The sequence below is a fragment of the Somniosus microcephalus genome, chromosome 11 (assembly GCF_052327205.1).
Source record: "Somniosus microcephalus isolate GS21.2 chromosome 11, FLI_Smic_1.0, whole genome shotgun sequence".
NCBI classification, from domain to species: domain Eukaryota; kingdom Metazoa; phylum Chordata; class Chondrichthyes; order Squaliformes; family Somniosidae; genus Somniosus; species Somniosus microcephalus.
In genome coordinates, this window is record NC_140997.1 from 222,540,754 (window position 1) to 222,565,063 (window position 24,310).

Sequence of the window (24,310 nt, forward strand, 5' to 3'; positions counted from 1 at the left end):
TGTCTTGCATAAAGTTGTATATATGTTATAATGTATGTTTAATGGGGAATCAGTATGTTGTAAGCTAAAAAGGGAGGATTGTAGTGTATGTACCCGTCTACCTTTAAGAGAACTATTGTATGTAACCGTCCACCTTTAAGAGAACTACTTTAGGTGTTGCACTACTTTGTTGGCTTCTGTATACTGTAATACCGACGGTGACCACACCGGTATATAAGTGCTGTGTCAGGAAGTATTGGGCAGATTCGCCCTGACCTTCGAATAGTAAAGTCCTGTTTTAAGTTACTCTTGGAGTCTGTGTATTAATTAACTAAACAACCCACAGACTTTACAGTAACTTTCTATGATTCTATTCTATGAGTCATGCATGAACTCTATTTTAGGACTTTGGTTACTTGGCATTGGAACCAGATGTCACAAAGCTGCTGACAGTTGAATTTGAGTGACCCATTGCTTGTGCAGTCAGTGGTTCCGTCCTCAGTGAGACAAACAGGGCTGCATTTCACTTCAGATTGTAAAATCTGCATTTTATCTTTCATTTGAAATGATAAAGGCCAATGTGGTGAATTTAAAATACTTTGTTCAACAGTATTGTGCAACGGTGCAACTTTTGGTGCAAAATAACATAGCAGGATAACTTAATCCTGTCACACATTACAGGAAACTCTCGATTTACTGGCACCTAAATAACCAGAGATCTCTGTTAACCGACAAAATTCAGGAGTAGGTTCAGGTAAATTTTACTTCATATTAGTGGCCGTTCCTGGATCTGTGGCCGTGTACGGGGCTCTCGTACCTTTTACTATAGCTCTCGGTAATCCGTACTTTGATAAACCGGTCCCGTCGGTGCCGGATAAAAAAAAGTTTCCTGTACTTCCATTTACAGTATGCAGAAGGATGTAAGTTTCTGATTTTATGATGCTAGTCTTCCTATGGAAACTGCATTTCACTGCAGAAACATAATTTAGAAAGTGCTCAAATGATAACACCGTCAGCAGAGGATTTGAGTGTGTTTTCTGCTGTGATGTCAGGCAACACTTGTTATAATAGCTGGAGGAAAATGAGAGGCCTGCAGAGTCCAAATGCCTTTGCCCACCCTTTTTGGCAGATATGAAATGTGGTCACTGCTGTCGTTTTGGATCATCATTTACAGCTATATGTTCTATTAAAAAAGTGGCCACTACTCTACATTAGTACAAATCTGCATTAAATTGTCTTAAAAGTCTGTTCTAATACAGTCCTCTATAAAAGTAAAACCTCATTTGGGAAAAATTGATGTCATGTATCTGACTAACTGATATAAAGTACTTCATATCCTTCCCTCTGCCAGTTGTTTTTAGTGTTTGTTTCAGGATAACTGCAATGTGTTATAATATTGGTTATTGAGGAATAAAATGATTGTCATTTCAAATGGTAAAAGGAATTCTATACAAGCAAATGCAGAGTTGCTTCACTGTGGCTACCTAATATTTCATTTTTAAAAGGTGATTTGCTCTTTGCAGGGATCTACCACTTCAGGCTTCCAGACTGAGCAAGAAACTAGTTAATCAGGGAATGGCCCCAGCAGGAAGGAAGCAACTCAATTATCCTTCTAGTTTTTGTATGGTGATTGGGAGATGGGAGATGGAAAATGTCAGTATGAGCTTAGAATTACTTTGCTAAACTATTTGCAGCCACCCTGATGAAGTAACCTTTGCATTATTTGGTACAGAATGTCTTTTGCCATGAATAGGAAATGGCAGTAATTTTATCCCTCACTAACCAGTTATAGCACCCTCTGTAGTGATCTTGAAGTAAAAACAAATTTAGAATTCATCAGGTGGTTGATATGAGCTAGCTTGCTATTTGCATGTAGGAGGACACAAGATTAAACAGATTGGGGGGGGGGGGGGGGAGGGGGAAGGAGAAGAAAGTGGGTCAGAGAAAGGAATGGCAATAACTGTTTTACCTAGGACTGATGTAATCATGAATGAAGTCAAACTGAATCTAGAATATGGCTGTTTTCAGCATTGTGCAGGGAGATGGATACAGAACTTTACATTAATACTACACATCTGTGGTGTTGCACAACTGATACTCAGATTAAGCAGGGTTAAAAGTGAAGGGGAAAAAAAGGAGTAGGAGAGGGCAGGAGGATGTTGCTGTTTAATTTCCATGTGACTGATATTTGAAAGGAGTGAATGCTGAAGGGTGAATGGGGCAGGTAGAGAAGGTGAAAATCAGCTGTCTCGTTCCAGGAGCACTTCAGCTCCAAGACAACAACCTGACAGCATGGAAAAGTGCCTCTTAGCGAGGGGCGAGGGTGGTTCTCAGTGTCCGGAAGGTACATTACAACTGGCTTCAACAGCTCAGAGTACTGTGGCTCAGCCAGAATGCAGGCAAGTGTACGGAAGGACACAGACATCAGTGCAAAAAGTAATGACAGCATTATCTACAGGCAAATATTGACACTTATAATAGATTTTGCCATAGACAGAGGCTGAGTTTTTTAATGCATTTTGAGATGGAATATTTGGGCCCACTCAGTAATTTTAATATACAATAAATTGGTAGACTCAGGATAGTAGAGAATTGTAGGTAAACTTTAGAAAAACACATTGAATAATTTTTTTCAATATACTGCAAGAGGTCACAAAAGACTGAAAAATCAGTGTTCTCTATAGAAGTCCCTGCTTGAAGTGCATAGCAGTTTATTGCATTATATACTAACTGCTTTCCAATTTTTTTGTTACAAACCACAAAGAGTTCATATAATAAACTTTATAATAGCTCTAATTCATTTTTATCAAAACTTGGGTGTTCAAAAAACACAAATCTGTTTCCACTCGAGTGTCACAGTGAGCCCACACGACAGACAAGTCACAGCTCCAACCACCGGTCTTTATTTATGTAGAGATATGTATTAAAACCAGCCACTTACAAAGTGCCAGTTTGGGCAAAAAGACTAGAAGAAACTGATGTGAAATTTACATTACAATACATACCAGCAAGCCTATGCTGGTTTGGATCAGTATCTTACCTTGGGGGCTGGAAACCTTTGTCCCTGTGCCACCTATATTACAATATAATATTACAAATTTTAATAACCGAGTCACAGTAGCCAAACCACAAATAAACCAGTGCTCTGCTACAAATTTATAATGCAAGACTTCCAGGTTAAGATGCAAGGTGTCGTTCATGCAAAGAAATACCATTATACCAATATAAGGAAACAATACAAGCAGTTTGTGACGTAACTTAAAAATCCAAATTGGGTAGCAAATCAATCTGGGAAGGAACTGGGGGAAAACTGCAACCCTTTTCAAAAATAAACCAAAACCCTGATCTCAAATAGCAGATGAGAAAGAACTTCACTTAAAAATTTCCAAAGCAGTTTATTTTACAGTACAGTGACGCTCATTAATTCAGTCATCAGATCAGTAGATTCTGAACCAGAGCACGACTGAACAAAGGTTAAGCAACTGTCATTTTTGTTCACTCAGTCACCCAGAACAGGCCAATTTTGTTTTTAAAAAGTTGGTGTTATCAAGAGGGTTCTTCCCCGCCCCCACCGACCCCCCGAAGGCAGCTGGTGCTGATGATATAGAGTAGCATAGTCCAAAGACAGTTGATATAATTTCTTGTTGGCAAATCATGCACTTCCAGCTTAGTTGGTGTCCATTTTGTCCTCGTCATTTTTTCTATTGTCACCATTCTCTTCAGCAGGAGTACTCAGGGAAGCAGATGGGCTGTTGTAATTGCTATTGGGGTCTCTGCGCTGGTAGAAAAGAACATAAGCTGCTTTTGTCTAGGAAAAATAAAAATCACAGTTAGTATCAGCTACTTAGTGGTGATGGGAGGGGGCGGGAGGTGCAGTACACTGCAACACCATGAAACAATATGACATTTGGTGCTTCTTCAAGACCCCTTCCCAATCTGCTTCTTGACCCCAGTCAAGTCACTCTAGGAAAGCACTGTGCAGAGGTGAAGTGTTTTTCCATGGGGAGGGAACACTGGAGGAAGGGTACAAGTCCATTGCTTGTACACATCTAGCAACTTTGAGAGGTCAGGGGTTTGTAAAAGAGTCAAACCTCTGGATAGTCAACATTATAATTACAGTAGCAAGTAATGCCAGTTCTAAAAGTTGTTCTATAAATTGCTATGTCAAATGTAAATAGGGTTCAAAGTGCCCAAACTCTGGGCAGGCAACGCTTAGTGGAGCATAGGGCAAGGCATTCCAACCTATGCTTTCTAGTAGTTGGCTCAAGAGCTAGGAACTTGGATGCCAATTCCCTGCAGGATGTGCAATTAAAAAAAAATCAGGCTTTCTAAATAGGAGTTGTGGGGCAATAGAATTTCATAGCAGGCTCATATTTGCCTTTTAGCAATGCTTTCAGAACTATACTACCATTTTGTATAATTTTTTTTAATGGTAACACTACAGTACTTTTTAAATGCTGACAGCTCATTTCTAGAATTGTGACAAAGTAGTTGGCCCTTTTCATAACAGGGGGCAACAGGTTTGTCCAAATATATACTGTAAAAGGTAAGAATCTGAGCTAATTCACCAAGAATGCAATAATCTGGCTCTGTACATATTTTTTCTTCCTTCTTTTAAGCACTACTCCCAGTTGAGAGACTAATCAAGGAACATGCATCTCTTCTGAAGGCCATTACAACATATGCAAAATGGCAGACAGCATTGCCTTTTTCCTGCTTCTGTACAAACTTAGCTTCTATAGGATGGCAGCTAAAAAACCATGAAATCGTCACACAAGAGCTGTGATTCTTTATATTTCTCCAATTGCATTCTGCAAACTCAGCAATAGAAGTTGACAAAAAAAGCATATTTGGAAGCCAATGTGCAGCAGAACAATGCATTTCAAATAAAAATAGTTGCTTTGGTCTGTATTGAATGAGGTGATCTCAGCGGGGGGCGGATGTGTTTCTGTGCCCCATGGGCTTGTGGATCAGAGTTCCTGCTCCTGGTCACTGTCCAGTGACCCTTGACAGGAAGCACAGGTGTGGATGTTGGGCAAGGAAAGGATCAGGCTCAGGCGTGATGCCCTTCATAGTCAAATAGAATGCAGGCACTCTGAAGAAGAATGGCAACTTGGGTGAGGTACCAGAGGGCTTACAGGGCTGGAACAGAACCCCACCAAAAAGGAAGCGTCTTCAGAAGAGAAAATTGGGAGGGTGCAGAGAAAAACAAAGTATTTCTTATCTACTTGGTTTGTTTTAATCCAGGACTCTGCTAGTTACTTTAAGTGTACTGGAAATGCACTCAACACAACAGTCTCACTCAGTCAGATTTTCCCTTTGAGGAGAGCAGCTTTCACTCAATTGAACGGGTGGCAATTCACCGTGTTAAGAACCATAGGTCTGAACTCGGGTACTACCCCTGAACGTAAATGCACTGCACCACCTGCACATTTTGCAAAGAACCAAAGAATAGGCACTAACAAGAGTTAATGTCTCACAAATTCTTTGCACAGAAACCTCAAGTTGACATTAGAACACTTATATAGCACCTTTAGGTAGTAGAACATTGGATGGTGCTTCATGAGGAGAAAATTGGACACCAAGCATAAATTGGGAGCAGAATTAGGGCAGGGTAGTGAAGGGGAGGTTGATTTTAAGGAGGCTTTTGAAGATGGGCAAAGATAAAGCTAAGAGGTTTAAAAGAAGATTATTAGGGAGAGATAATCCAAGTGTTTGAAATTATGAAAGAATGGGACAGGCTAGATAGAAGCAGATTGTTTCCTGTAGTTGAAGGATCAAGAATGAGGCCACATAGTTTCAAGATTAAATGCAGGAGATTTAGAACATAGGGTAAGAGAAACTTCCCGTACACAAAGTGGAGAGGCTGTGGAATTCACTTCCAGGGTTAGTGGTTGAGGCTAAAACTCAACATTCAAGATTAGATAGGTGAATGAAGGAAAAGGCCATTGAAGGAATATGGGAACTATTTGTTTGCGTGATGGGTAAATGCAGACATGGACTGGTTGGGCCTGCTTCCATGTTGTGTAATTAGAGTGAGCAAGGCTGTGATGTCTAAAGGCTCTCGCTCATGGTAGAGAGGAACATTCACAATGGTCAAATATCTGAGAGCAGATTGTGGGAGCTGGGACGTGGGATCGGAACAGTTTGCAGAAGCAGGGTAGAGTGTAGCCACGGAGGGATCAATCGATGGTGGGTGGGGTGTTGGTGCAGCTGGGAGAGGCCAGTGCAATGTGAATGGGTCTTCGTACAGTAGGATGCAGGCAGCAGGGCTCTGCACGAGTTGGAGTTTCTGTAGCATGGGGCTCAGGAGGCCAGCAAGTAGAGAGTTTTTGGGAGAAAAACAAAAAGGTGGATGAAAGTTTCAGCAGCAGATAATATTAGAGGTGGAAATAGGCGGTGTTGATGTTGGGCTGGATGTGGGATTTGAAGCCCAGCTCAGATTGAACAGGACATCAAGGTTGCGCACTGTCCGATTTAGCTTAGTGAGCAGCTGAGGAGGGGGTTGGAATCGATGTGGGGTTTCTGGCATAACTAAATAGGGTAGCTTCAGTCTTGCCTACGTTTAGTTGGAGGTAGTTGTTGTTGAAGGTAGTTGTTGTTGGACAGGCAGTCGCACAGTACAATGACTCATAATATTAAGGGGAATGGTGGAGAGGTACAGCTAAGTGTTGTCAGCATACATATGGAAGCTGCCCCTGTGCTTACATGTGTATGTGAGGAATAGGAGGATGGAACCTTGAGATGACCATGTTTGAATGGGAGTGGAAGCCATTGCAAGCACCTGTAGGAATGGAATCATCAGCAGGCAGTGACCAGAGGTGGACTATGGAGGAGAGGCAGTAGAGGAGGACACTGGTCGACTATAACAAAGGATGAAGAGGGTGGCCGATTTGCTGCGGTCGCAATCATTAAGATATCAGTGACTTTTACTAGGGTCATCTGGGTGTTATGGTTGGGACAGAAACTGGGTTGAAGGGACGCAAACAGGAAATGCTGCTAGAGATGCAAGATTAAAAGTTTAAAAAATGAAGACTACTTTATAATGGCTTACCAAATAAGGTCAGTAAACAGCTCTCACTTTAGAGTCAGAGTTATACAGCACAGAAAGAGGCCCTTCGGCCCATCGTGTCTGCGCCGGCCATCAAGCCCTTTCTATTCGAATCCCATTTTCCAGCACTTGGTCCATAGCCTTGTATGCTATGGCATTTCAAGTGCTCATCTAAATGCTTCTTGAATGTTGTGAGGGTTCCTGCCTCTACCACCCTTTCAGGCAGTGAGTTCCAGGTTCCAACCACCCTCTGGGTGAATTTTTTTTTCCTCAAATCCCCTCTAAACCTCTTGCCCCTTACCTTGAAACTATGCCCCCTGGTTATTGACCCCTCTACTAAAGGGGAAAAGTTCCTTTCTATCTACCCTATCTATGCCCCTCATAATTTTGTACACCTCAATCAGGTCCCCCCTCAGCCTTCTCTGCGCCAAGGAAAACAACTCCAGCCTGTCCAGTCTCTCTTCATAGCTGAAGCGCTCCAGCCCAGGTAACACCCTGGTGAATCTCCTCTGCACCCTCTCCAAAGCAATCACATCCTTCCTATAGTGTGGCGACCAGAACTGCGCACACTATTCCAGCTGTGGCCTAACTAGCATTTTGTACAGCTCCCTCATAACCTCCCTGCCTCTTATATTCTATGCCTCGGCTAATGAAGGCAAGTATCCCATATGCCTTTTTAACCACCTTATCTACATGTCCTGCTGCCTTCAGGGATCTATGTACATGCACACCAAGGTCCCTCTGATCCTTCCTAGGGTCCTACCATTCATTGTGTATTCCTTTGCCTTGTTAGTCCTCCCAAAATGCATCACCTCACATTTTTCAGGGTTAAATTCCATTTGCCACTGTTCTGCCCATCTGACCAACCCGTCTATATCGTCCTGTAGCCTGAGGCTTCCCTCCTCGCTATTTACCACTCCACCAATTTTTGTGTTATCTGCGAACTTACTGATCATACTTCCTACATTCATATCTAAATCATTAATGTACACTACAAGCAGCAAGGGACCCAGCACCGATCCCTGCGGTACACCACTGGACACAGGCTTCCAGTCACAAAAACAACCTTCGACTATCACCCTCTGCCTCCTGCCACTAAGCCAATTTTGGATCCAATGTGCCAAATTGCCCTGGATCCCATGGGCTCTTACCTTCTTGACCAGTCTCCCATGTGGGACTTTGTCAAAAGCCTTACTGAAGTCCATGTAGACTACATCAACTGCACTACCCTCATCCACACACCTAGTCACCCCCTCGAAAAATTCAATCAAATTGGTTAGACATGATCTCCTCCTGACACAGCCATGCTGACTATCCTTGATTAATCCTTGCCTCTCCAAGTGGAGACTAATTCTGTCCCTCAGAATTTTTTCCAATAATTTCCCTACCACTGATGTTAGGCTCACTGGCCTGTAATTCCCTGGTTTATCCCTACTACCCTTCTTGAATAATGGTACTACGTTGGCTGTCCTCCAGTCCTCTGGCACCTCCCGAGGCCAGAGAGGTTCTGAAAATTTGTGTCAGAGCCCCTGCAATCTCCTCCCTTGCCTCACACAGCAGCCTGGGATTTTTCTTGCTGGAATTTAGCAGTAAAGCTCTTTAAAAGAAAAAAAATCACTATTGCTGCTGGCAGTCCCATTTATAGGGCTGTTTTGCACTGGCAGCAACAATGACAATGCGAATTTATATTGTGTGTTATATATCAACTAGCGATGGACAATAAATACACCCTTGCCAGCATCGTCGACACCCGGAGAACAATTTAAAAAAGCAAAACAATCCAAGGCATTTCACAGATGGTAGGCAGGAGGATGGGAACTAGGCCACAGGTACTTTGAATGTGGGGAGATATGTATTAATACAAAGGGGTTTAGAAAGGAATCTTCAGAGTATATACAGGAAACTCTCTTAACTGGCAAAATTCAGGAGTAGGTTCAGGTAAGTTTTACTTCATTAGTGGCAGTTCCTGGATCTGTGGCTGTGTAACCGGGGTTCCTGCACTTGTTGCTAAGCAACAGGGACGCTTGGTCTGTGGCCAGAGTTCCTGCACATGTTGCTAAGCAACAGGGAAGCTTGGATTTGTTGCTGTGTACGGAACCCTTGTACCTTTTAAACTATACCTCTCTGCAATCCGGACTTTTTGATAAACCGGCACCACGCCGGTCCCAGATAATAAAGAGTTTCCTGTAATCCCATGTGCAAAAGTCAAACTGTTCATATTCATCAAATTGGTTTGTCCCCAGATTGTGGAACTGGACACATGATTGTTACATGCAGTCAAACATTCACTCAATCCTATTCATTTGTAAATAAGAAATTTCCAAATGCAACCATAATACTCTGTACCGTAGCCAGTGCAACTTACTACAATCTGATCTTCTGACGCTCCTGATACACTACTGTCATCAAAGTAATACCATTGTCCATCAATCTTATTTTTAGCATATGCAGTATCTGTTGGCAGAAAGACATAAGAAGTTATACTTTGTCGTCCAAAAAGATTTGTTAATATCCTTCAATTTTAGGTAAATAAATGTAAAGATAAGTTACTTACAATGGCCTCCACCCATTCCTCCATAGTGGTTAGATACTGCAACAAGATCATAGGTGCAAGGACCTGCTTTGGGGTTGTAGACAAACTCAGACATGTTCAAATCCCTACAAAAACAAAAATATTTAATATTAATGTTTTACAGTACAGTATATAGAAATTGCATTTACAGAGGCTCCTAATGCAATTGCTACAGCTACAGTACTTTACCAGGACTAACTGACAAGCCCCTTTTGCAGAATAGAGGTCTTGAAGCAAGCCTATTGATAACTGTTTATTCATACCTTCATATTTTCTTTGTGTAGAAAGTTAGCAAACGGGATTACAGATCAACAGTGGGGAACTTTGAAACATTGTAATGCACACAGTGAGTCAAAACCGGTACAATCTTTAAGTTTCTATGTTCAAGAATTTTATAACCCATCCTAAAACAGATGCTGCCACTATAATAACATGGATAATAAAAATTAACTGAATTACCTGAAGAACTTAAATGACATCCAAGTGCATTATTGGTTTTGTTTTATACGCAATAGTCACAACAGGAAAATTCAACCCCCAGCCCATTGAAAGCAACAAATACCACATGCATGGCCACTGATGGTCCAGATAAACAGGCACCAGTGAATGGAGAGAGTACCAGACACCACTGAATCACTAAATTCAGAGCAGAGGGCGTGCCACCAGCAAATTAATAAATACAGTTGACAGCACAGCAGCAAATTAGTAAATTAATGGATAAGCAAGCACACCAAATAAATTAATGGAGTAGTGACACCAGCAAAATAATAAATCAATGAAGCAGCAGGAACACCAACAAGTCAATAAGTTAATAGGACAGCAGGCAGAGTGAATCATCAAATTCACAGAGCAGTGGGCAGACAAACAAAAGGAATGAGCAGATACCAGTGAATTAATAAATTCAGAGGGCAGTGGGCTTTAGCTTAAAGTGCCTTTCAGCTTACTATGGTACTTAAAACAGTTAATCATTTGTATAGTGTGGGGAGTTTACATCATCCTAAGCAGTCCGATACTTCAAAAATGTATTAGTGGCTTAGCCATTACATAGAAGATAGGAGCAGGAGTAGGCCATTCGGCCCCTCGAGCCTGCTCCGCCATTCAATGCGATCATGGCTGATCATCCAAATTCAGTACCCTGTCCCTGCCTTCTCCCCATAACCCTTGATCCCTTTAGCAATATATCCAACTCCTTCTTGAATATATTTAATGTATTGGCCTTTACCACCTTCTGTGGTAGAGAATTCCACAGGTTCACCACTCTCTGGGTGAAGAAAGAAGGGTTGCGATGAGGAAAGCAGCCAAGGAGGTAGTGAGGGGTGCAGATAAGTAGGGAAGCTGTGAAAGATGATGGGGGTTAGTGCAAGGCCTGAGGCAGTAGGCCAGCAACTATAGGGGAGCAGGATTTTGCAGGGCTGATGACAGGAGGGTACTGCTGCAAAGGCAAAAGGAGGCCTTAGGTGCCTTGTTTAAATTGAGTAAAAATATATATATTTTAGACCACACAAAAATCTGAGTAGAATAGCAGCACGTTTCAGAAGCTTTTCAAAAAATGGTGCCACAGTGCCAATGATGAGTGTGCGTGTAACTGCAGTTGACATAGCAAAGCTGAATGGGAAATACCGACAGCAATTTACAATGGTAAACGTTGTCACAAAAAGTACAACCAAAAATCATGATGTACAGTAGTAAGGTTTGTGTGAAGGAAGTGTTTAATAATTATACTAGTCAATTTCCCTTGACTTTCCAGATGGGGAGTGAAGATCAAGTGTCGTTTTCTGGTGACAGGTTAGAGAGCAGTGGATAATTAGACCAGGGCACCCAGCTATAATTCAGTCCCCATTTTAAATCATACATTCTGTCCTTACTTTTACATAGGTAGAAGTGCGCATAGATGCAAGATTTTTAATGTAGTATAGATATATAAATGATTTGGACTTGAGCATGAGGATCAAAATCAAAATATGCTGATGACACAAGAGTAGGCGGTTTTGGTATGCAGCAAGGAGGACTGGCGATCACTTCAGGAGGACAGACAGGTTTAGCAGAATAAACAGGCAAATGGTCGATGCAATTAATATGGAGAAGTGTGGGTAATGCATTTTGGGAGGAATTGGATTATACACAGTGGAAAGGCGCTAAAGCGTGTGGATTGACAGAGACCTAGGGGTTAAAATACGTAATTCCTTAAAAGCGCAGGTATATAAAGCTATAAAAAAGGCCAACAGCATTTTGGGTTTCATGAACAGGGATAGAGTGCAAGAGCAAAGAGGCAATGATACATTTTTTTACATAGAATTTACAGCACAGAAACATGCCATTCAGCACAACTGCTCGATGTCAGAATACTATGTACAGTGAATAGGGAAGGACCATTCCATTGGCTGGGGAGTCAATAATGAGAAGTAATTAATTTTAAAATGTCATTAAGAGACAGGAGTGCGGTTCGGAGAAATTTCACACAGAGCTGTTACAGTATAGAATGCTGTGCGACAGGGAGTAGTTGAAACAAAGACCATTTCATCTTTAAAAAGGAAAATAGATATATATTTAAAGCAGAGAAAGGTTCAAGGCTATAGGAGAGAGTAGGGCAGTGGAATTAGCTTTGGATTGTTCAAAGAGTTGGCACAGACACAATAGACTGAATGGATTCCTTCTATGCCACATACGTGACTTGTTCTACTCAAAAGAAATGGATTATGAACTTAAATAGAGGAACATAGGCTTAGAACTTCATCTTTACACTACTTTGATACAAAGTTTACTTTTCTGACAGTTTGAAGACCCAACATTATTCCACTCAGTATTTTTAATAGATAGCCCTTATGGTTCAGTCAATAAATGCTACAAGAGGTGCAGGATTAAGCAGATGAGAAAAATCCTAATTTTAGGCTTTGTTGAGTTTGCCGTCAACTATGCAGGAATAACAATTTGAATTTATATAGCACCTTTAACTTGTAAAAAGTTGCCACGGTACTTCACAGAGCTAAGCAGACAAAAATGAATGTTGAGCTAAAGGAGATATTAGGAGGGGTGACCAAAAGATTGATAAAATAGATGGATTTTAAGAATGATCTTAAAAGAGGAGCGGTGGAGGGGTTTAAGGAAAGAATTCCAGAACTTGGGGCTTAGATGGCTGAAGGCATGGGTGTCAACCATGAGGCGAAGGGGATGGGGATGCAGAAAAGGCCAGGATTGGAGGAGATGCAGGTTGATGCCTGCAAATGTAATATTCTTCCCTTTCACTGGTAACGTAATGTGTTGCAAGATACTGATCCAGACCAACTGGGATCACCTGTTCTTTTCAATTTAATATTCCACTTTCTATTGAGTTTGTGTTACAAAACACCAAGAGGCTGTAAATGCAATGGAATCTGCTCTGTTTATGCACTTTTTTGATTGTCTTCATGAATTGCTGATGAACATTTGTACAGGCCAGCAAATGGGAAACAGCATTAGTGTCCTGCATGAGCAGGCTAAAATGTTGGCCATAAAAACATTTTTTGCTGCTCTGGCATGGTTAGGTGAGTTTCATGTCTTCTGGAAGCAGCAGCGCTGAGGTAAATGCATCAGTGAAGGCCATTCCATTAAATAAAATGTTCTCCAAAATTAGTTTTCCCGCCGTGCCCTATTTTTGGATCAATACCATTTCATATTACAGGAAACTCTCGATTTACCGGTACCTAAATAACCGGAAATCTCTGAACCAGCAAAATTCAGGAATAGGTTCAGCTAAGTGTTACTTCATATTAGTGGCCGTTCCTGGCCCTGTGGCTGTGTAATCGGGGGTCCTGCACTTGTTGCTAAGCAACAGGGACGCTTGGTCTGTGGCCGGGGTTCCTGCAGCTGTTGCTAAGCAACATGGTAGCCTGGATTTGTTGCTGTGTACGGAACTCTCGTACCTTTTAACTATACCTCTCTGTAATCCGGACTTTCTAATAAACCGGCACCACGCCGGTCCCGGATAAAAAAGAGTTTCCTGTAATAGGTTAAGCAGTTGACAGGTTGTTGTTAAGAATTGTAAGTGAGAACCCACAACTTGATACTCCAGCGTGGAGGACATGTGGCACAGGTTTGCAGAACAGAAATTTTAATTGTTCTCGGTGGAAAAAACACGTGGGAGTAATTTAAAATTATTCCTCCAATACACCACAGAATAAGCCAGCCTATAATTACTTCAAATGTTTCAAAGTAATATGCTCTCACCTTATAGGAAACTCCACTAAAGTGTCAAGTTTATCTCTCCAATATCTATTATACGAGAAACGTTTCAGATGTACTACGAGGATCTTTGGTAATGACCACAAGTCAAACTTCTTAGTGGCCTGCTGGTGCTTTTTACAGGTCGGGCAGTACCTGTGGAGACAAGTAGTAGTAAGATACCAACATAGCATATTTCCTGAAGGATACATTTAATTTGATACAGAAATTGATCAGTACACAGGACACTAAATTGAATGATTTTTTTTTGCCTCCCTACCCCTGCTTTTTTCTCCTTCAGTACTTCTCGCCTGATGTTGTTGACTCCTTTCTGGGATAGTTTCACTGGCATTCTCCATTACCTTACAAAGCACAATTCTGGCTGTATAGCCAGAAGTGTGTCCATCAGGTGCCTATTTGATCCTGGGAAGCATTGCACCCAAGCCCAATTCTGTCCTCACTCAATATCCACACAAATGCACTTCTACCAGGAGTCACTGGGTAGTGATCTGGAATATGAATCAGAGCAAATTCTCCCCAGGTAACTGTCAATTGTTGCTCCCTTACTGCTGTCCTGACTGCAACCAGTTAACTAGGCATTAATCAGGGTACATTGCCACTCCATATCCACTGCCTGGACTAGCTGACCCATCATGAGAGCTTACCTGCAGTTTGATGACTGCAGTATTGTTAGATAGACATTCTCTTTCACCACCCCCACCAAACAAGTATTTTTTTTTCTATCTTTAGTTTCAACCATACATTCACCAACTGAAATGCAGATAGCAACCAGATTCAGGTACAATGATCTCCAGCTGTGGCTGCACTAACTTATTTTCTGGATTTCCTTTTGAGAGAAAGTTTTTTTTTCATCGAATAGATTGGGAATTTTCTCTGTGGGAAACTACTGGCATGAACCGGTGTCCAAATACTCATTTACTTCTAGCCATGGCAGTTGGATGTTTTGACTTTTGACGGTCTCTGACGGAGACTCTGGCATGGAAAGTTGGACATTGCAGAATTCCCACCCCTTGGAGAGAGAATGGAAAAGAATAATGTCCTCCAAAAATTCAATAACTTGGATGATAATTAATGAAACTCAACTGAGGTAAACAAGGCCAACTTTCCATAATTCTACATTTAAACAATCATGGAAATTACAAATGCAGTGAGTATTAAGTAACTACCCCATGCACACAGTAGAACATCTCCCATGGGTAGATGCAGAGAATGACCTTGCACAAAGATAACTGAATGATGTCCTGAATGACTGACTATTGCCAGCTGAGAATCCGGCAATCCAACTCGAGATATACGACCGTCTTATGCCAGAGACACTGTAGAATCCTGAATAGTGCATTAGTGTTTCCACAACAGACTTCACTGACTGGATTGATAAAATAGTTGTTCTGATTAAGACTTCATAGCAGGCTGCCAACAGCCAATGTCTGTTTATAATAAACACTGGAAACATATTGCTATTAGTTTACCAAGCTCCTCTCCTTCCCATGAACATTGACAAGTTCAAATGCCAACCAAGATTAGGTTTTGAACTTTCAACATCCTGGATCAGAAGACAGTGACTTATTCTTAGTTTCTAAGGACTCCTCTACTTGAAATTGCATTTTTATGGACAACGATATAGTGTATTCTCTATATTTCTAAGATGGTTGTGCTAGTGCAGAATTCATGGAAGGCTGCCAAAAACATTACGTTTGAAAGTTTCCATTTGTACTATGACTGTTGCTCCCGCTTTAAATAAACAAACTTGACAAAGATATATTTAAAGACCCAGAAAATAGATTTAAGTTAAAATTTAAAACATAGGGAAAACTGATTGGCACACTGGCTTTTCATCTTTGGGACCAAGAGTCAAATTTAGCCCAGACTGATGGAATGGAAGTCTTTTTGTCTATTGGTTGTAAGGGTCCTTCCTATATGAAGTAAGTTTCAGCAGTCTTGAGCAAGTTCCTAATTTGGCACTAATTGGCAATCTCACTCCGAGGCACTGGGTGGCTAGCAGACATGAGAAAATGTTGCACTGATGCAGTAGGGGGTGCTCTTCAGAGATTGAGGCTGAGGCATGGTGGGTCAGAATAGAATAAGCTTTCCTCATCCTCTGGTTGTGCTATAGCTGATGTGGGAAGTATGCCATTCCCTAGCACCAACACCCCCCTCACCGTGATGAGCAGAAAAATGAAGACGGCAAAAGGTTCATAAAATCTCTAGTCCAAGCGATTTTTAACAAGTTACGTCATGCAATTATAATTTTTTAATGTGAAAGACATGGCACCAGCAAACCTTATCTTAGATAGCATAAATGCGTTACAGCTCTCAGTACACAGTAAACTTGCATCCACATAACAGCTTGACAAAAATGCTATCCAATTATGATGGTCTAGTAGACCAATGATGGTTCACTAGATGGTTGGGTGAAGTCGCTCTGCTGCAATTCGTTGAATTTGCCTTTTTGGCCAAGCTACAAAGCTTGCCCCTAAGCTGATCACAAGCTGCACTTGAACCAGCCTACCCTAGTAGCTGAAATGTCACAGCACTCAAGTCCCAAAATACTGGGGAAAGACTAGAGGGGATGGGGGTAGAGTTAAAAAAAACAAGGGGGGGGGGGGGAAATCAGCTGTAGTGTGTACTAACCAAAGATCGTGCTCTCCCAAGGTTTCCATTGTTGTAAACAAGTCTATACACTCTCTCAATGCAACTGAGCTTCTCTTCTTCTGAGGCTGTGACATACTTTCATGCTTTCCGTATGCCTGGAGAAATAAGAAGTGGTAAATTATTCTAATTTCACAACATACTGCCCAAGTGCATTATCTTTATAAAATTCTATAGTCCAAATTTTCTAGGTGAACACGAACAAGATCACAAAGAAATGAGATCACCGTATTAAATTATGAAAGTAAATCTTGAATAGTTAATAGCCACCGAATCTAACTATTATTTGCACTTATTTTTAAGTTTCCCCAATGACCTCACACAGGAACCATTCTGTAGCTGATAGCTGTAGGTTGTCAACCTGATCATACTGCCAGCTCGAGGAGGAGGGAGTTTTGCAAGCACCAAGAACAATTCAACCAGTAATTATCCTCCATTGTAAGATGTGCCCGACATTCACTAAGCAACTAATTTTTTTCAAATTAAAAAAAACCACAATGAAGGGCTGAGGCCCACGGTGCAGGTCAGGTCACCACAAATGTCGAAGCTGTTTAAGAGAAGCTAGATCCAAAGCTTGGATTTTAAGCCTTAAAAAAAGAGACTTTGCTGCATGCAAACTGGCTGCCAATTTTGCCTACAAAACAGCAGTGACTGCACTTCAACAAACATTCATTGGCTGTAAAGCACTTTGAGACACCTCAGGATGTGAAAGATGCAAGTTTGTCATTCTTTATTTTCTATACCTTTAAATTGTAACAATGCTAAGGAATATTTCACAACTCACAGAAAATATATTATTGCATGTGGTTGCCTGCTAATCATATATACAGTCCATACCCATATTCTCCTTATTTATTTTAGAAGATTATGTATACAAGTTGTCATTTAAAGGCTACTAATAGTACAGGATCAGAGAATCAATCTCTGCCGCTCATCAGCATCAGGAATGGAAAGGCTACCAATCAGTTCTTTGAGTAGCCAATTGATGACAGCTGAAGAGGGATATATACCTCCACAGACTCAAAACATTTCTCTTGTGTAGTTTTCTTCCCCTGTAAAAATCTGCAAGTTAAGAAGTTAAGCAGGGGGAGAGAGAATTAATTTCCTTTACTGATCACCATTAAATGTTTTGCACTGAAGCCTATAGAGCACCACAAATGCCTTTGATGCTTTAAGGTTCACTGAATACTAATTTGCAAGTGATAACTTCTTTGATTTTGATAATTGCACCAGAAACATTTTTGCAAATTTCAAGTTGACTATTTATTAGTGACTTGTTGGACAATTGCCCAATAGGTGGACCACAGTAGTTTTGGTTTATATACTTTCAGGATTTGAGAGAATGTGAATTAGTAACAAAAGCTTCTGTGTTTTTACTGTGGATCAAAATAAAATGGCATGTGGTGATGTCAAGTCATAGAAGATGCAATCTCTTTTCAAATGCAAACACCATTAATTTTGTGGCCTTCATGGCTGTGATTATAGGCACCATTTCATTGATTAATTTTGATCATTGGTGGTCTGGATACTAGAATATTTACTGCAACACAATTGAAACAGTTTAAGAGTTTAAACAATGAGCTTGCTCTATGCCCATATATGAAAAGAGATCCTTTAAAAATGAATCTCTTGGCCTGAATAATGAAGGCCATTACAAACAAAAATTCAGCGACACTGATCAATTTAGCTAAACCACAATATTGTTCAAGAGATGTTTTAAATGTAAAGTTTTAAGTACTAAAATAATTTTAGCCCACAGGTACTTCCATCAAACATTTAGATTTGCAATGCTTTGAAAATAAAACAGGGAGGAGCGTTTTACTAATGTTGTGCTAACTAATACAAGTGTTGATATTTACCTCAAGTGTGTTGTAGTACTCCAGTTATTTCAGTCACTATGCCACTACCCTTCAATTCTTTACCAAAACTACTGCTTGGCTAGCTCTGCTCCTTCAAAAGTCTTTTAAAAAAAACTATTGTTCACTTTGCTTTCAGCCTCTATTCCCCACCCAATGTTTTATTTTTCCCTGCCGTTCACCTCTCCTCGCAGAAAACTAGATTAAATGCATTTAGTTGTAATGGTGGTTAAAAAATGTCAAAGATAATCTATGTACCTCAGCTTCTTGATCATCATAATACATCTTTTTGATTTCAGGATCCCAGTCTATAGCAACTGTGGAATGTGCTGGAGAAGAACAAAATATTTCCGTATGAGTCACACCAAGCGATAATCAGCAAAATAAATCTGCGGTTCAAGTCAGTTTTGGCTAGCTTCGTGCTGTGGCTACATATAAAAATAAAATGCGTCACAGGCATCACATCTATGACTTATGCCTGAGCAAATGAGTGGCAGATTGCAAACACAAGCTGCATTTATAAATGTGCAACTTAGGCACCAAATTTTAATGTGACGAAGGAAGTATAGGCAAAGTGAGTCTCAGGTTTATAAAATGGGAGAGCAAAGATTATTTGCACAAAAACTGGAGAAGAGTCATTTTAAATATACCAAATTTCCCCGTAAGGAAGTTACGTCTAGCTGTAAGTTTCAGCTACTCTAATTTCTTCGCCAAATTTACATCCTTGATTGTCTTTTTGCATGGAACGGGAGGTGGCGGAAGTGAGAAAATAGTAAGTTTTAGAATGCTAAATGGTAAAATGTAGTGATTCTCCTTTCATCAAAGACATGCCTCACCAGATTAGCTTGGCCAGCCGGTTTCACAGCATGACTTAATTTCTGAAAATAAATACACTATAGTGTAATACTATGGTGGATAGATTTTAGAAGCAACAGGCTATACTGCACAAATCTAGTGGATAGCATTTGAGGTGCGAATTAGATTACTGAACAAGATCTATTCATTGGATGCAATTTACTTGGATTTTCAGCAACTACTAAAGTAATACATATAAAACCTTTAAATAATATTTTACAACATGCTGTCTTAAAGGTTTAAACTTGGGTGTCTCCCTCAGGAAATGAATGAATTGGGAGGAGTTCCTGATAGGAGTAATTGTGCATGTTCCGTGGCAGGAAGAGGCTTGAACAATTTTTTCCCCATGAACTTCATATTTTTAGTCTTAAACTTCTGTGTAACTTACAGTTTAACTTGAGAAACGTCCCATCTTCTGTAATAGAGTTGAAATCTGAGGTGCCATAGGCATTCACCATATTGAAGTTGAATAGTTTCTTTCTACAGTTCTGTGTATTTTCTTTGGTGGTGTGCTTGGTGGGCCCATTCTCCATCTTATCAATCTCATCAGCTGCAGAACTGTCAGACTGGCTGTTTTCAGGCTCAGAGCTAGTTTCCTCATTATCTCCCATTACATTTTGAAGATCCATCTCCTCCTCACCTAAAGAGTGCAAAACACAAGAATTAGTAGACAGAAGTCTTAAAAGAAACAAATTCCACAAAATACAGTTGTTAACATGAAGTTTCAAAGCATTACTGTACCACCTTACTTAAAAATATTTGTCCTCTAAATAGAGTGCTTTGTTTTAAAGTGTAAATCATTAGCACACTCAATCAAATGCTTATACAAGAGAATCACTAGCCTTTTCTAAATATAATGGAATCTGTTTTATATGCAGAGTTAGGAATATCAACAGGACAGTGACTTGCAACATGTTATGCAAAAATTAAAACTAGGTTTTGCAACAATCTTTGTAGAGTGAGATTGTTACAATTACATAAATATGAATTCAACTTCAGTTCAAACAGATGAAATGCCAATAGGCATCATGCAAATGGTGTATAAAAATGCATGTGAAACATAGAAGCTTACAGCACAGGAGGCACACATTTGACTCATCGTGTCTATGCCAGCTCTTTGCTGGACCAATCCAAAACTAATCCCACTGCCCGCTCTCTACTCATAGCCTCGCATCCTCCTCCGCTTCAAATATTTAAGAAATTTCTCCAAACCTCTCTGCTCACCGATAATTTTAAATTGATGACCCATCAATGATTCCCAAGCCAAAGGAGATGAGTCTTCCCCTCAAAACTCTTAAGCATTTAAAAAACATTTATTAAATCTTCTCTTGGCTTTCTCTGCTCTAGTGGGAGCAGTCCCATTTCGCTCCTAACAACTATCGCTTCCCATCACTGCCGTCATCCGTATTGGTGAGTAAGATTTCATTAAAAAAAAATTGAATTCATTTAATGTTTAGGATGAAGGTTTTACCAGTGTCCCAGTGTGCTGGCAGAAGAACTCACTGCACCATACCATACAGTGCCTCATAATAGTATCTGTTTTCATCTGGGCTGGGAAGAAAGTCAGGAAGGGACAATGAAACCAAGCTGCTCATACACTAATTCTTACTCCCTCCTGGTCAACGGATATGATTTTCATCGCAGGAAGACCCAGCAATCTAGGAAGACATTTCACTCTGCCAGCTCAACAAGTTATATATCCTGTTTGTTATAAAAATGTATCTAGGTTTATACAGAATAGTGTAACAGTACCTTCATCATTAATACCATTTGGCTCACTAGACAGGCCATTGTCTATGCTCTGGCTTCCACAGCTATTGTTTTCACACATTTCCTTGCGCATTTGTTTCACGTAACGACTGAAATTTAAAAAATAGAATTGATGTATTATTAGGCTGATTTTAAGTTTACAGTGTAAAATAAAAAGTGCTTTAATTGGAATCCCATTTAAAATGATCAGCAGCACTATTTTTGCTGAAACCAATATAAAAGGTATATAAATATCTAAGTCAAAAGCCAGTTTCAATTTTCACAAATCAGCCTTCTGGACACTCAAACTTAATTCTACTGCAAATTAGAGACAAGATGCACCCACGTGGAAGTACTGTTTTGATTTATTAAACTAAAACTACCTCCATATTTACAGCTCTCAAAACAAGTGCCAGGGTCTCGTATGTTTGTCACATTTAATGGCAATTCAAAAGTAACAGCATGGACCAGGCAAGCCAAAATCTGGTCTCTGTTGATATTCACATCCAGATAGCAGTTTGCCAGTCTTGACTTGGTTTAGTGCATTATCAACACCAAACAAGAGCCAAATACTTGGTCACATCTATTCCCAGATGCCAAACCAAAAGCAGCACTGAGTGCTTGTTGAGTTGAATGGCCCACATAACCCCCCTTGGTAGTAATTTGTTTCTTTGGTGGAGGGGATTGATTTTTTTGAAAAATGATCCACCAGAACACTTTGTAATTTGGACCACAAAATTAATTTAGAATTTTAAAAATGGTTTGTAGATTAGATTTATGGCTATATGGCTGCACTATACTAATTAGAAAAGTAGTCAGCATCAAGCCTGTAGTGATACGGTACAGATCATGGCAGTGAGCTAGGTACAAAGTAGCATTGTCACTAAACTTTGGGAGTGGGCCCAGTAGAATCGCACTGGCCAATCTCAATTCATCATCTCAAGCTATTCCACCATTACCAATGATGGGTCTGTAACCACCAGTCGCTTCCCTAGTGTTACATACCAAAATGCTTTTTCCAGACACCAAATTTTGAAGAACAAAACTTGATGGATGTTTTTCCCACAGCTCAAGTGGACGTAGTACACAAACGTCACATTCCCGTTACACTTGCCCTGAAATCCAAGCTACACTGGACAAAGCAAATAGAAGAAACTCTACTACAAATGGCTTGAGTAGGAAGCTGCTGAGAATGCACGCCAGGGTCAGAGATGCCTGGTTTCCTGAAAGGAAGTCAGTTAAAACTTTGGTCTGTGAATACTATGTACAGGAAACTTTCGTTTATCCGGAGGTTAAATGTCCAGAAAGCTCTATCTACTGGCAAAATTCAGGAGTCGGTTCAGATAATTTTTTTTTCTTTTCCTTGCTTCTTTTCTCCAGTCCTGGCTCTGCAAGCGTCTCTGTAGCTAAGCAACAGCTTCAGCTAGATGCTTGCAAGCTGCGCCGACTGTTTTGAAGCTGTTGCTAAGCAATAGGGTTTGTTGCTTCACATGGAGCTCTGAGCTCCGTATGTTTTAACATTAGCACTGGTTTCTACGGCAGTTTTGATCTAACGGCACCAGCTCGGTCCCGTCGGTGCCGGATACCAGAAAGTTTCCTGTAGATTGAGAGAGGGGAGACACACTGTAGACCAACTGTCACAAGCTCCACCTGCATGCATCATGAATTGAGACTCTCGAGGACAAAGCATGGAATAAATAAGTGCTTTTGGTCATCAAGTGCCCTCCTTCCCTACCTTGTGCACGCAAATCCCACTCCGGGACTTGATGCTTTATCTAGCCCGACATTAGAATGTTGCAGGTGCCATACTTCGGACCAGATGCTAAGCCAAGACCTTGTCTACCTGCTCCACTAGTGCAAGTAGATATTAAAAATCCCAATAGAAGAGGAGCAAGGAGCTCTCCCATTGCCCTGGCCAACACTCCTTCCACAACCAAAAACAGATTTAATTGGCCACGCATCTCATTGCAGTTTATGGGATCCTGCTCTACGCAAATACAATTGCTGTATTGGCCTGCACAACAGCAACTGCAGTTCAAAGTAACTAATTGCATGTGTAGCAAATCCAAGACATGTTAAATGCACATTTTTTTAAATTCGAAGTAGTCAAGTATACTCATTATCTATCTACACTCACTTCTCCATTGTTCAAAGATGGCCAGATGCTTTCTAAAAGTGGTATCTCTGTGGTCCCAACAGTATATGAATCATTTTGAAGTATTTCATCAACTGTCTATACATACCCCTATGAAGTAATTTATTCATAACAGCTTGACCCAACAGTGACAATATTTGGAGGCAAGATGGCAAATTTAAATACTCAATGCCTACTTAAAGAAATTTCAAGAGAGCAAGCCATTCAGGTCTGTAAAGAAACTGGATGTACTTTACATTATACTATGGGACTAACAAAATATCCTAATGCTAAATAGTCTCCAGTAACTTTCTTTTTAAAAACAGAAAATTTAAAAATGATTCCCACAAGTATATACTTGTAAACAGAACCTTAGTTTACAGTGACTGAAGTCACATTCTGTTAATACATGGGTTTATTGGATTTTACCAGTGGTTTAGGGATAACACACTGCAATTTCATTCAATTTTCTATGAAACCCGAGAACCAGTGGCTTTGCTCTTGACTAATTAAGTCCTCATTTGTGGAATGAGTCAGATATTTGGTTACAGTAGTGTAGTGGTTATAGTGCTGAACTTGCAATGCAGCGGCAATACATTCAGGTTAAGTTGTGAAACTGAATTCAGTAACTCTGGTAATCTGTAGGCTAGCATCAGAAAAATGACCGTGAAAGCAGTTGGATTGTTAAAAAAACCCAAGTGGTTCACTTCAGAGAAAGGAACCTGCCACCCCCTACCTGATCTGGTCTATATGTAACCCCAAGGGTTGACTCAGTGGGCTAGCAAGCCATGCAATTGTCAGGGCAGTACCAGCATCGTCCACATACTTAGAACAAGTTAAAAAAAATGTAATTTGTTCCACATTGTTTATTCCAGAAGCACAGTTGACCATTTCATTTGCAGTTGAACACTTAAATGCCTGTACAACCGAAAACATTCTGGGAGAATTTGGAGCTGCAGCTTACCACCACAAACAGGGTAACACTATAGCACTCATCAGGAACTGGAAATTTACACATTCACAAATGAATCAGAAAGTTAAGATATGACATATGAAAAAAAAGAGATGCAACCACGCCAGTTATTTGAAAAGAGGCCTTCAACTACAAAAGGCTTGCAACATTGGAACCACAAATTACCACAGTAAAAAAAGACTCTTCTGTACAAATAAGTGGGTAAAAGAAAAAGAGCAAAAACGTAGCACTTGAAAGATTTCCAACACCCACCAACCCCCATCCTCAATAAAAG

General features: G+C 40.4%; 1 protein-coding gene across 2 annotated transcripts in view; it reads right to left on the minus strand.

The window, feature by feature from the left end:
* Nucleotides 1–2,859: 2,859 nt before the first annotated feature.
* Nucleotides 2,860–24,310, minus strand: part of usp4 (ubiquitin specific peptidase 4) — an 83,374-nt gene continuing 61,923 nt past the window's right edge. For both annotated transcript variants that reach the window (XM_086002028.1, XM_086002027.1), the window contains 8 exons: nt 20,933–21,039; nt 19,569–19,820; nt 18,584–18,654; nt 16,452–16,567; nt 13,806–13,955; nt 9,585–9,688; nt 9,396–9,484; nt 2,860–3,787 (listed from right to left, as the gene is read on the minus strand). In XM_086002028.1, coding sequence (XP_085858154.1) covers nt 3,647–3,787; nt 9,396–9,484; nt 9,585–9,688; nt 13,806–13,955; nt 16,452–16,567; nt 18,584–18,654; nt 19,569–19,820; nt 20,933–21,039 — 1,030 coding nt within the window. In that variant the 3' untranslated portion in view covers nt 2,860–3,646. The remainder of the gene's footprint in view (nt 3,788–9,395; nt 9,485–9,584; nt 9,689–13,805; nt 13,956–16,451; nt 16,568–18,583; nt 18,655–19,568; nt 19,821–20,932; nt 21,040–24,310) is intronic.